Genomic DNA, 13376 nt, shown 5'->3' with positions numbered 1-13376 from the left:
TACTGCCTATGCCTTGAAGCTAAAGCAAAATGTCTGTTTCATTTTTTTTTCTATTCTCCAGGCCTCCGTGGCACTAAGTCAGTTAAAAAAGAGACATGAAATTAATGTAATGTCAATGGCGTTTTCTCACGAAACCCCAAGGCACTTAGTCAAAGTCACCTTGCATAGTCCTCTCATCCCCTGACAGTACTGCGAGAGTGAGATGGAGGATGTCTGTCTGCTAAGGTTGTCAGCATATGATGTCCTTCAGTTACAAGTTGTTATATCCACTCATCGTCATTCATATTTTGCAGATTGAATACGTGTCTGGTGTTTATCTGAAGAGCGACATCATTTCCACTCAGTCGTCTATACAGTATGCTGTAGCCCACAGTGAAGCGTATTCTCAGTGAGAACAAGTTCATCCTGTGGGGCTCTCTTTCCTTTTGATGTCATTTTGCAGGTGATAAGTAGCTTTCTGTCTCCTGGTCCCTGTCTTACACCACCATCCCCCAGCCCAAGCAAGGTGCTAGCAGCATGGAGGATTGTTTGAACTTGCATTGATCCATTGTGGGATTACAGCTGGGTCATTGGAGAGTTGGACTGAGCTTCCAGTCATCAGGGCAGATTAACCACTCGCTGTCTGCTTTGCTGCCATTTCAGTGCAGGCACTCACTGCTGGCTTTGTGACTGTCCCTACATGCAGGTCACTGTTTGCTTTTGAACAATGCATTTTTATACTTTCTTCATCAAATTAGCTTCAGACTGATTTAATATGCAGGGAAACGTATTACCTAATGCAATAAGGCAAGAAACATTCTAACAGTACTTAAATCTGTAAGCAACCTATGAAAGACTTGCCATTCCTGATTTCAGTCTCAGTATTTTGGCCTGCAGGATCTTCTTTAGTGCAAACTGTATGAATTTTGTTTTTAACACGTTCAAGGTGTTCATATCATAAGCATTTTAGCCTTTCCTTGAAATGATATTCAAATCTCTCCTGTGTGAGAAATGTCACCCCCAAGCTATGCTTTACAGAGGAAGGGGAAGTGCTGCAGAAAGTCCATGTTTTGCAGACTGCCCCACCTCTCTCTACATTTCTCAAAGCCTCCTTTTTCACTTTTTTGTTCACATGCCCTTGCGATAGCTCATGTTAATTATGTCTCATTAGTTGCCTTGGAAACTGAGGTGAGGGAATGTATAACATGAGTTTAAAGAAAGGGAGAATTAAAAAGAGACGAAGAAAAATAAATCATGAGAAATGGCATGAAAGAATAAAAAAAAGAAAGAAGGGGGAGGGCAAAAAAAGGGGGGGGGGAAGAGAAAGTGGTTGTTAAAGGATCAGCCGTGTGTCAGATTAGCATCAGGAGACATTAACACTAGTGATGCTGCTGGGGCCACAATACTGCCTTTCACTGCTGGAGAGGGAGATAAGCGCACTCTCACAAAAGGGAAGAGGGAGAGAGTGTGAGAGGGCTGGCTTGCCTCCACTCCCCTCAGGCCAACAGCCCCATTTACAGGTACAGCACCTCCTGATTAAAGCGAGAACAAAGAGGTGGATGTTCATTTCCTACTGCGCTGGTGTCAAGGCGCCATTGAAACAAATTGGTAAAACTGTGGATTTAGGCCGCTTCGCTTTATGTCTTCAGTCTGCCAGAAGCTAATCATAACCGAGCCACAATGTTGACACTTTGAGTTTGATACACTTAAGAATGTCGTCATGGATTATTTCACAGAATCTGTGTGTCAATGCACATCAGATTACAACGTGAGGCTGTTGCATGCTCGGGAATGTACTTCTGTCTTAATCATGTTGTTTATATATTAACTTGAGTTGTGAGCACCGTGATTCATTCTTATGTAACCACTGGAGTGTTTGAATAACTAGAAAAGGCCTCTGCCTGCTAATTGTAAAGTGAGTGGCCAAAAGCATCCTGTGCACGTCGTCCGGCCTGTGTAATGATCCTTACAGTAAACACAGTAAACAGACAGGGCAAAGCCACAAGAGATGAGCCTCTGTTGTTTAGTCTTCGACTTACATTCAGGATGATAATAAGGGGAAGGATCAGAAGGGAGGGTATCCCTAAGGTGGTCCCTCCCTTTCTTCCTCCCCACTGCCTTGCCCCGCTCCCTCTGTCTCCCCCGCAGAGGGGCACTTAGAAAGGTCCTGAATAACAGGAAGTCGAGGGGCAGGAAGTTAAGTTTTGTCTGCCCACGGCCTGTGGTAGGATACTGAGGCTAACTCTGCCTTGCACAGGAAGTGCAACTGTCACGGCTATGCTTAAGACTTTGGCTGCTGTCCATCACCTTCAAAGAAGTTGAAGCGCGCTTGCTGCGTATAGCTACATATGGTGGGTACGTCTTTAACACAAGCCACATAGGATGAATCTTCAAAATCTTCTTTGAGACCTTCTTATTATATTATGACGTTTGAGATGTTGAGTGAAAAAAAAGTTTGTAGTTTATAAGCTTCATTACGGACTAACTGCATAGCACTGGCCTCGTTTTTTGTTCATTAGGTACATCTCACAACAGAAATGTAATTTTATGTTACCTTTTATATAGGGCAGCAGATGAGAGAGTAATGGTTCAACTTTGTGTGGAATGAGTGCAGGCTTACAAGGAGGGAGGGAGGAGGCTGGATCCAGTAATTACACTGGGAATTGAGCATGTTTTATTGATTGTGAAAGGGCTAGACCTGTCACCAAGCCTCCCAGTGTCTCAGTGGTCCGTCTTAAGGGAGGAGGAGGAGGACTAGCATTCTTGTCACTTGACCAGTGTCGCACCTCATCACAGAGGATCGCTGCGGCTCTGTTAATAAACAACTGCAATGCTTAGTCACTTGTATAGGCATGGCATATTCTAAAACTGCGTGTTTGTTTAACAGCAGGTATAGTAGGGGATGCCATATTGACTTTATGTCAAGCTGTGGCCGTTGCTACAGTGACATGTTCTCTGCACATTGATTTATGTGTTACAAATGTTTGGTAAGCATCTTTCAGAAGTGCTGGATTGGTTTATATCAAAGTGGACCAGGTGTGTCACATCAAGGTCTTTGTAATGTAGTGTTGTTATACAATGTCCTGTTTTGTGTGCACATACTAAAGCTTCTCCTAAATGCAAAATCATTTAGTATCTGTGTGGCTTTTCATGAAAAAGCTTGAGGTAATGTTGGATTCACAGTAGATATGGTTTCTGTACGTGGAGGCAGCCATTCAGATATGTGGGTTTGTAGAAATGTTTCCTGCAGTGTCTTTATGAAACTGCAACATTACAATGCATCAACCTCATAATGACAGACAGCCAAGAAGAGTAAAAAATGTAATGCTGGAAAAACTAACACTAAAGCTAACATTAGTGAGCTGCATGAGTCATTTCTAGTTTTACAGAACTGGATGCCTTGCACTATCTTCCAATCAGATTATTGTGCAGCACATGCAGAAGGCAGAGAAGAATAAGTGGTAGTATTAAACATGCGATCTTCTAGCTGTAAATCAACAAAGCGGAATAGAAAAGTGTATTTAATATGGAACTTTGATGCTAATCCATTCACCTCGGTCACTATCAACACTGTTCATCCGTTTCCATGCATCTTTGTGCAAACAAGGTGACTTTATCTTCTTTGTCTACTTTGCTACTATCCACAGAATGTTTTATAATTTACTGAGTGGAACCTTTTGCAGCAGGTAAAGGACCAATGTGTATTATTTAGTGGCCACTTGCAGTGAAGGTAAGATAACAAAAACCCAGTTATCATTTTAAGGTAATTTTACACAAATTAAAACACTCAAATCGCTGCCAGTAGACTTCCACTAAATCACTCTGCTGGAAAGAAAGAGGTTTTACTGTTGACAGTGAGTTTACAGGAGACAGCTGCGTGACTATACTGTACATTTTTTCTAAGGTGGGCTCATAGCCTCATATGGTATCCTGGTTCTGGTTCAGTGCTTTTCTCCTTTTATGTTTATTGTCTATGTCTCTGTTTCCTACGCACATGCACACTCACTTGTACAAAGAGCACATGATTTAGGCCATAAACAGATACTCTGTCCCATTCCAACACTCAAGAGAAGTTAAGAGTGTCACGCAGAAACACGCACTCTGCTACAGTGCAGACATTGTTCTACTTTGTAATCTGAACATCTTCTGACATGTTTATCCGGTTGGTAAGACCAGCTGAATTATCCCACTCACTTCAGGACGTTGAAATTGCGTTATTTATTCTACGCCAAAGCATATTGTGATAACCACAGTAACACATCAGTGATTGCTGTTGTTCAAGTCTTGAAAATAATGTTTTGTTAGCTAGCCACTTTAGATTTTGACTAACTTGTGATGAATATGGACACTAAGTTTGGAGGGTGGCACACCTGCAGTCTGAAGGCTCTCTCAGCTTGTCATTTCGTATCTGTGGAAGATAAAATGTCACGACACAGCCTATTATGCCTCTAGACTTGAACTGTCCTCCGGTGACAGCTCCTCTGCAAAACGGGAGGAAAGAATGTGTACGCGCTGCTTATACTCGCATTACACTGAACCTATTCACATATGCACACACTCAAATAACAGGCCAGTGGTCAGTTCAGACTAGCCTTGGCAAGTGATTAGATAAAACATCTCAAAACTGACACCATATTCACATGTACTTGCACAGATAAAACTTGACAAACACAGAGGAGGAGCAAAATGATGTTCTCATAATCTTTGCAGATAAAATGCACCAGGGTGATGAGTTTTTCTTTCAAGTTTTGAACTTGTTTGTTTGGTGTTGAACTTGAAAATCGCATTTATTTTACTTTAAAAGAAGTAAAGTCACTGAATTTGACAGTGCAGCTACTGTATTGCTACAGTTGTCTCCCATACTAATATATTAAACTTCAGGGTGGCCAGTGTATTTCTTTAGTGGAATAGACACCCTTTGCCCAGGGCTCCCTTTAATTCAAACATTAGTTTGTGTGTAAAATGCTGAATGAACAAGAGCACTGTCATTCTCCCTGGCCTGTTGTGATGTGGTTTGGGGAAATTCTTTGTGGGGGTTCAGACAGTTTCTTTCCTGGCTCAGACAGCCACGCGTGGGAAGTTAGCAAGGTGATCTCAGTCAAGTTTGCCTACAGTGGAGCCCCGATTCAGACAGCCAGACACCATAATGCCAGTCCATCTGTAACCCATAATGACTGTGTGCCACTGCAACTGGTCATTTTCGTTTTCACTGCCAAATCGGCCCCTGGCTTCCTCACCTCGCAACTGCTGACTGCATCTAAAGGCCCGAGTTGTTAACCTTTCTACATTTGTACTCATGGGGGAAATTCAGTTGTTTGGACATTTTCTATTTGCTGGGTGTAAGTGATGGATGTGCCTCCAGGGAGGGGGCTATATCTCTTCTTCCAGAGAAGTAGAGACAGGACAGAGTTAGATGTTCCTTGGGGAACACTGTGGTCTGAACCACTGGCCAGGTTACAAGCTCATGTGGGAATATATTCCAAATTCTTTTTATCCCTCTGGCTTCTCCTATAACCCTGGAGATTTCAACCACCCTATTGTAACACCAAACTATGCTCTCCCTCTTCATCATCTCAACAGCAAAGCTGGCATCAGTGTAACCAAGCTCAGACCGTTAAAAAAATATTACTGGCTGAGGAAGGTACACTTTTTTTCAAATCTATTTGTTTCAGGAAAAAACTTTGCTATCAAAGCCAGTTACCAAAAAGGTTAGTTATGCTATGTATTGCACATCATTTAATCCCAGTCTGTGTCACGCATGGGCCATTGGTGCCCCTTGATAACTTTTATATGGCCAATATAAACGTTATGGGATAAAAAAAAAAGAATGAACTACTGTACATTTCATTCTGTAAACCCAAAATTAGAGCAAGGGAGTGTCATGCATAGATTTCAACTACTCTGTTAAAGCCGCCAAACCCAACCTGCTCCCTTTACCATCGTGTATGCCTGCTTTTAACTGTGTGTGAGTAACAATCCAGATGGTCCCTCTCCTAAGAGGACACAGTGTCCATAATTTGCCTTCTCGGGACAGCACGATCTTTTTTTGAAAACTGGCTATGTGTACAGGTGGGGGGAGAGACTGACTAGAAGTTTTTGTTTAATAAAAACCTTGCATTCTGTGTTAAATGTGTGAAATAGTGTTAAATGTAAGCATAAGACAAATGCTAACTTAAAGTAGGTGAGTATACTAAAAGTTTGGCATTTATAGAAATACACTTCTTCACTTTCTTTAAAAGACTTTTGTGGAAGGATTTATACCTCTCCTCAAAAGTCAAATGAACAACTAGTTTCTGGTTATCTTACCTTAGCTTAGCTTAACTTATTACAAAGCCTGAAAATAGAGAAAATGGTTAACCTGAATCTCTGTGAAGGGAACTAAATTTGCCTACAAGTTCAGAGCTCACTTAGTCACACCAGTTGAAACCAGTTGCCAGGCAACGACCAGAGACTCCAGGAAGGTAGTGCTCTCAGCCAAGAAATAACCAAGCAAATAACCCTTAATAAGATATTGAATTGTTTTTTTTTCCCTTGACTCTTAACTTTTTATAGACTTAGCACAGATTACTTGCTAATTGGTGTACTTCAGAGGTTCTCGGGGGGTGTAGTTTGTCACCTTTGGACAAAAGTTTCCATTTGCTTTTCTAATTTAAAACACCACTGGCTTTGGTATCAATTTTAACTTTGTCAGAAAAATATAAAACCTAACAAAATGTCAAACTGTTCTTTCAAAATATGAGCTTCTAATTAGAAAAAAACCCAATAAATGTCAAGGAGACTTGAATAGTTCCTTCCCATTTAGGGTGAACCTGCCTTTCAGTGATTTCAGCTGTGGAACAATTGAAGCAGTCAAAGAGATAACAGCACGCTATGTAGGTCTCATAGTTTCTGTATGTGCTTGAGTACAAAATGCAGAACCCTCTGGTACTTTGGGAGATGTTGTTGGGTGTCATATTAACTTTCAGTTTTTCTCTTTCTCTTTTGGTCCTCTTTCAGATCCTGGTGTGGTCTGCTGAAGAACAAAGAGTGTCTTGAGAAGTGTGAGAGCCAATATAAGAAGAGAGACTTTTGCACAATGTGCTAGGAGAGAGGAGGAAGAACGAGTGTTGTTTTTCTGATATTGTTGAGGTGTCAGAGAACCAGGAAAGGAGACAGCCATGGGGCGAAAGAAGATACAGATCACGAGGATCATGGACGAAAGGAACAGGCAGGTGAGTGGGACAGAGATAACAGTTCATCTATATATCTGTGTTTGTCTGTGTCTAATCTAAGACTGTTTTAAAAGATGCTTCTGTATCTTTACATGCTTCTCTGTATCTATCTGACGGTTACAGTTTTTCTCTGTTTTCCTTCTTGGAAAAGTTCAGCAGCTGTCATGGTGTGCAAGGATCTGAACAGACATACCTCCCTCCCCAAAGTCCCAGCCAGCTGAACAGGGACCATGACATTTCTTTGTCAGTGCGGTCGCATTTACAGACATGATTCCCTTGCCACCCTGCAATTTCAACCAGAGAAGTTGATGAGGCAGCAGCAGCTATGGGCCACAGCGGGGGCCTCATGGCGTGGGAGTGTACTGAGTGTTGCAAGAAGTGCAGCGGGCTGCCTGTGGCCTTCCCACACTGTAGGGCTTGTCCCCTGGCCCGGCAGTATGGCTGGGGCCCTTTGCTGTAGCCCTGTGTGTTTGCAGCTGTTTGGTAGTAATTAGGAGCAGCCACTGCACCACAGCACCCTCTCATTTGTAGGGTGGGTCAGAAGGACACACAGCACCCTTCTTTGCCTTGGCCTCGCTGGTCCCGACTAGCCACAAAGCGGGAAAGAGCTGGAATTCACTCTGTCTGCTCATGTTAAATATAAACTCCTAAACAGCAAAACAGTAAAAAAACAGCCTGGGTCTGTTTGAAACATGAATAACAGGTGCAGATATCTATAGCAGAAATGGTATGTCTTATTTAGCTACGCTCACTATGATTTAAGAGCTAAGTTAAGGAAGCATGTGCACTGTTTCTGACAAATTATACCAATTAATGCAGATACATAGGTTTCCTGTATCTAGATAGAACGCATCTGGTTAACATCGGCTAAACATGATTAATTATGTGGTAATATGCAGTTGGTACTCTGACTATGTTTCTATCTGTGAGGCTAGCAGTTCAGTCAAGTGCAAAACAAAATTCCACAGTGTGGGCCAATTATCAGCACTACACCTGGTTCTGGGTGGGTTCCAAATAGGGGGGCGTTAGGGGAATCGGTCTAAGCTCGTTGGTGGTATCCAAGCTCTATTCAGTGACCTGTGACATGAAGGAAAAAAAGGACATAAAGTTATATGAAAACAGGTTGTGTTCTGATTGCTAGGCGAGCAGGTTAACTCTTCAGAAGATCCATTCTTTGCACTGCATATATGAGGCGGTGAGGGGACACATTTTGCAGTGTTGTTTTACAGGAAAGTAAAGCTGAAGAGCTTATTATTAACATGCCTTCCAAAGTCTAGTGTTTGCATCAGATTTTAAATGTCTGACTGGATAATTTGTGAGAAAGTTTATCAGCAGCATGCAGGCATTTCAGCTTACATTTAGCATTTAGTTTGGTTTTAGCTGGCTCAGCAGAGAATCTGCTGTGACAATAGGCTGTGCTAAAATAAAGCTTTGGTATAAGGTGATGTATGCGTATGTGGCTTTTTTTTTTTTTTCTCCCTCTCGTTTTTTTTCCGTGGGCCATGAAGCGCACAGTGCCATCTCCCTTGGGCGTGCTCCTAACCAAGGGGGAATAGCCATTAGCATATGTTCCCCATTGTCAGGAGACAGTTTAAATCTTTGCTGTTAGTTTTCCATAGTGTAACACTGAAATGAAAGAGGTTCTTAAGTGGACTAATTAGACAGTATTTCTATAGAGGATGTTGTGTAAGGACAACAGGGGCTCCCTTGCATTGTCTCTGCAAGTGTTTTAGGAGGGTTGTTAACCCTTCAGGATTTATAACACTGTGTGTGACACAGGCTGAGAAGGTAAGTAGTTACAGCGTAGTGCAAGCTGTGAACTTCGCAGGTAGGTTTATATTCTAATGAAGTGTGTTGTGCATGTATGACAAATTGATGTGTAACTGTTTAATACATCATGTGTAGGGCAGAGTATTTTTGTGCCGCTTTCTGCTGTTTGACCTGGCAGAGATGCACTGGAGAATGAGACATGGAGCAAACTGAGGTCGTATAATGCTTACTGTACAACGGCAAAGAGCCAGTTTCTGTTCCATGGCTTGGCTAAATGATGGCAGCAGTAGAGTCATCAGCTAGACCGACTTTACTGATTGCAAATGAATGCAAGATAACAACCTGCACGATTCTTCTGATTTGATGTATTCAGAGCAATTATTACCTTTTGAGACACAGACAGGTACAGGCATCATGTGCAGATTGAAAGGTTCTTATATTTTCCTCTTTTACTTTGAGTTTCTAGAAGACTGGACGGACCAGTAATAAAATTTAGTCTTCAACAGTAGAAAGTTGTCATTCTTTCAGACTTCAGAGGTTTGGAACTCATGTTCTTTACAAAATAACAATAGTAGGGCCAAGAGCACTGAGCCAATTCAGTGAGTTTTACCTTCTTCCCAAAGCAGCTGCGATTTTTGTGAAACTATAGGGAGAACAGTAGTGAAGAAGCCAAGGTATGCATCAGTCTCGTAAGTTAGTGTACATGTTGGTGAGGCCTAGTGAGCAGTGTCTAGTGACGTCCTCTGGATGCCATTAAGCAGGCTCACTGGGGGTAATTGTCCAAGTCATTAAAAGTTTGATGATTTTGCTGCTGGGTGGAGGGTTGCCTGCCCTTGCTGTGGCTCATTTTGGATTTTGCTCCAGCACGTCAAATGCCTGTAGGCAAGCAGAGACTCTCTCTCACTTACTCTCCAGGGAGCAACACAGCACATAGCGCCTCTTTTTCAGCTTTCACTCAGTCCTGAAGTTCTGAGCAGTCATTGTTATATATTTATTTTTTAATTGATATATATTTTTGACACTTAAAGAGTTTGTTGATAGACAATGGAAAGAACAGAAGAAAAGTTTTAAATTTAAGAGCCAGTGCATCTGCACTGTTTTCTTTGTTTAAGATGATACGTGGATTTATTAAAATTGTGATGCAGAAGGATGAAGTAGCACAAAGCATTACAGACAGGTTGTACTTTGAGATGAATCTGTTATTTGTTGCATCATCTCTTTATTGTTTGGTGTATGAAAGTCCAAAAGGAAAGTGGAAATAGTGCTTGTTTCCATTAATTAGCTCATCTCGTCTTGGTTTTAGACAGGGCAGCAGGTTTACTTAGAGTATATTGAACACAACACACTCTCTCAGTTACAGTTTTCAATAAACAGAACAAATTAATTATCCGTTAAATGCATCATTCTTGTTATTGATTAGAGATATTTCCAGGAAACCTACTTACATTTTGTTACCTTGCATGTCATCGTCTCCGCTAAACAGGATCCGTCACAGCTACTGTAGGTTTCAAGGTCAATCCCACCCACTGGATTAGCCCATTGTGCCTTCGAATGTCCACATGGGGTTCCTCGGGCTGTCCTCTCTCTCAGAGAGAGCTGATCCAGGCAGACAGTCACAGTGGCCCTGGCTCATCTCCTAAGCCCACACACTCTGCCACTGCGGAGCCAGGGCAGCAGCCACAGGGCCTGGGTCACTCTGCCAGCTGGTGCCAGACTTCACTGTCTCTGAAGCCCGCTCTCATGTCTGCCATGGGGGCTGTCAGAGGTGACATGAGGTTCTAATAAGGCCGCTAGCTCCTCACCCCTCTGAAGGTGTTAGTGACTCAGGCATCTCCTGCCATGCTCCAGTCACAGCTGCACTCTCAGTCCCAGATGTCTTGTTTGTCATCTTGGCACCTCTGCCTGCGGACAGACATTGATAGACCATTTGATTGACAAGTCAGTTCTGTGTGAATGTGTGTATTGGAGTTTGTTGTAGCATATGCTGTTATATGCTACACAAGTTTCCATGGCTGAGCCTGTCTTGTGAATGTTGAAGATAATAAAACATAAACCGAATACAGCAGTAAAAGCATACGTGACAGACCCATGCTTGTATGTTTACACTAAAGGTCTATACGTTGTGCAGTCAAACATTTCCATTGCATTTTACCAGCTAAGCAGGTCCATAATTATTTTTAACAAACAGGCCACTGTATTGCTGATGAGCCCAAATTTACTTGTTGCCGTTCATATGCAGTTTTTTAAATTTACCCCTCGAGTATGATTTTGTCTGTTCCAAAGAAGGTTTCCCCATTAGCTGAACTTGCTATCGCTTAGGGAAAGATAGAACTGCAGCAGCATTTAGTTTGGTCTGCTATAAAAATATGTATATAAAAAGTAAATTACCTACCTCAATTAAAGCTCTATAAACACAGGTTGTGGTGGTGGGGCTCTTGGGAAGAAGGTAGAAATGCAGAAAGTGTGAATTGAGAGTGGAATTACTACTTTATCTAGACATTGAGAGAGCTTCTTAAAGCATCAGAGAGTTTTCAGTGTGGCAGAGGCTCGCTGATCTGCTGGGTATTGTGTGAGCTGTTAAAATGACCTTATCAAGCACAGAAAGCTGGGATCACTTAAATGTGTTGGAAGTTTAAATGTGGCCTGTCTTTTTTTGCCGCGGCATACGATTTTTGTGAACAACTGTGAGATGCACTGGTACAGTGTGGTGTAGAATTTTACAATACTGAGGCTAATCCTGTCGCTGTGAATTACATGAATTAGTCAGGGAGTTCGACTAAATTTGCACCACATCTTACTGCAGGAGCGATTCGAAAACATGTTAAAACCGCATCGAGTGTGTTTGTGGGTGTATTTGACTCGGTGAAGCATAGGAAAGCTTTGCCATTGAACCTCCCACTTGACCTCAAGGATGTCTGTGGTTTTCCACTGTCGCACCAGTCACCCCAGAAAAGATGGGGGTGGATTGAGGTTTGTGCATTTGTGAATGCTGGTCCATATGCCCCAAACCTTTTATTTTTTATTTTTTGCGTTGTGACCCATCAAATTTAGATGGACGTCTTACATGTTCTAACAAAAGGATAAAAATAGGGCAAACAGTTACAAAATAACCTAAGTGTGTACGTACAGAAGAATAATATGCTTGTCACATTTTAATGGAAGTGTGAGCAGTAGCTAGCCCTTGTAGAGTTACTCTGTCTGTGACTGGGGCAAGGACCAGGTCTCAGTACTGCTGCTGAGGTTGAAATGAAGCGATGCCTGGGTCAGCAGCTCTGCACTCAGCACAGCCATGCATCCAGGTGGAACAAAGTCTTCGCTCAGCATCTCATCCTGGGCTTCCTGCTGAAAGGTGACATCTCCATGGCTTAACAGCCACATTCATCTGCTAAAAAGCATACAATTTGTTAATCGTTTTCCCGCATGACAGTCGCTGCTTTCCAGTTGGTTAGGCAAACAAATACGCAAGCGGGTAAATGAGCGAGTGGGCATCGCTGGTGTTTAATCAGAGGAGACTAGTATCAGGTGGTTACAACTCCAACTAGGTAGAAAGAGGCTGGTCCCGGCTTGATCCCCCACTTGAGAAAATGCTTTTTTTCCCTGTCAGCCAAACTCACTCAAACACTCTGTCACTGTGATTTGTAAGGAAACATGTTATTTGGTTCAGCTTCTCCTGTACTTAAACCTTGTGATTTTAAGAAATTTCATGTTAGAATGTTGTTTTGTCATATGAGCTTGAATAACATTTGTGCAGTGAAAAGAAAATGACAGCAGGACAGGCTCCGGTGTGTCTACAACAGGAATAATGATCCGGTGTAATTACCTGTAGCGTGGAAGATTTAAAATTCATTTATCACAGCTGTAGTGACCCCGCTGCCTTAGCGGTTACACATACACTATGCAACACATAAGATTATACTGCATTATACCAGTTAAAATGAGGGTATAGCCGCGAGCTGTGACCAATTAAAGTTGAACAAAGCAAGCTCATCTCCTCAACTCCTCTCTTAGTAGGTCAATAAAACTGATGGAGGATATAGACCCCATGCACTGCTTTGTAAGACGGAAAGCTCTGAGCGCAGCTTTTACTAGCACATTCTCAAGCCACAATTTGACAAGACATATGCTGTGAAAAGTCAGATTAAAAAAAGCAACGCATTTCCAAAACAGATTTCTGCACACAAGCGAGACAACGGCTGTATTTGTGTCCAGTCTCCTCACTAATAGTGTTTTTAGTTTGAGAAATGAGTGTAGCTTACTGTAAAGAGGTAGTGTAACATAATGACACATGTGAATTGGTGTGAGTGACCACAGAGACAGAGCTGCAGAGCTACAGGACAGAAAGTCACTTTGCAGAGGGTTGCGTTACCATTGGAGTGATGTATGACCCAAAGTCCCATCTGAGGGCTCGTGTTACAA

The 13376-nt window shown here is 42.2% G+C and overlaps 1 protein-coding gene across 9 annotated transcripts in view; it reads left to right on the top strand.

Annotated features, from left to right (window-relative positions):
- The window catches only part of mef2aa (myocyte enhancer factor 2aa), a 59541-nt gene that overhangs the window by 10678 nt on the left and 35487 nt on the right, over positions 1-13376 (top strand). For all 9 annotated transcript variants that reach the window (XM_063479721.1, XM_063479719.1, XM_063479717.1 and 6 more), the window contains exon 2: positions 6976-7190. In XM_063479721.1, coding sequence (XP_063335791.1) covers positions 7137-7190 — 54 coding nt within the window. In that variant the 5' untranslated portion in view covers positions 6976-7136. The remainder of the gene's footprint in view (positions 1-6975; positions 7191-13376) is intronic.

This window comes from Pelmatolapia mariae, linkage group LG7 (genome assembly GCF_036321145.2).
Source record: "Pelmatolapia mariae isolate MD_Pm_ZW linkage group LG7, Pm_UMD_F_2, whole genome shotgun sequence".
NCBI classification, from domain to species: domain Eukaryota; kingdom Metazoa; phylum Chordata; class Actinopteri; order Cichliformes; family Cichlidae; genus Pelmatolapia; species Pelmatolapia mariae.
The sequence above is the reverse complement of the archived record's forward strand: the minus strand, read 5'-3'. Positions and strand labels throughout refer to the sequence as shown.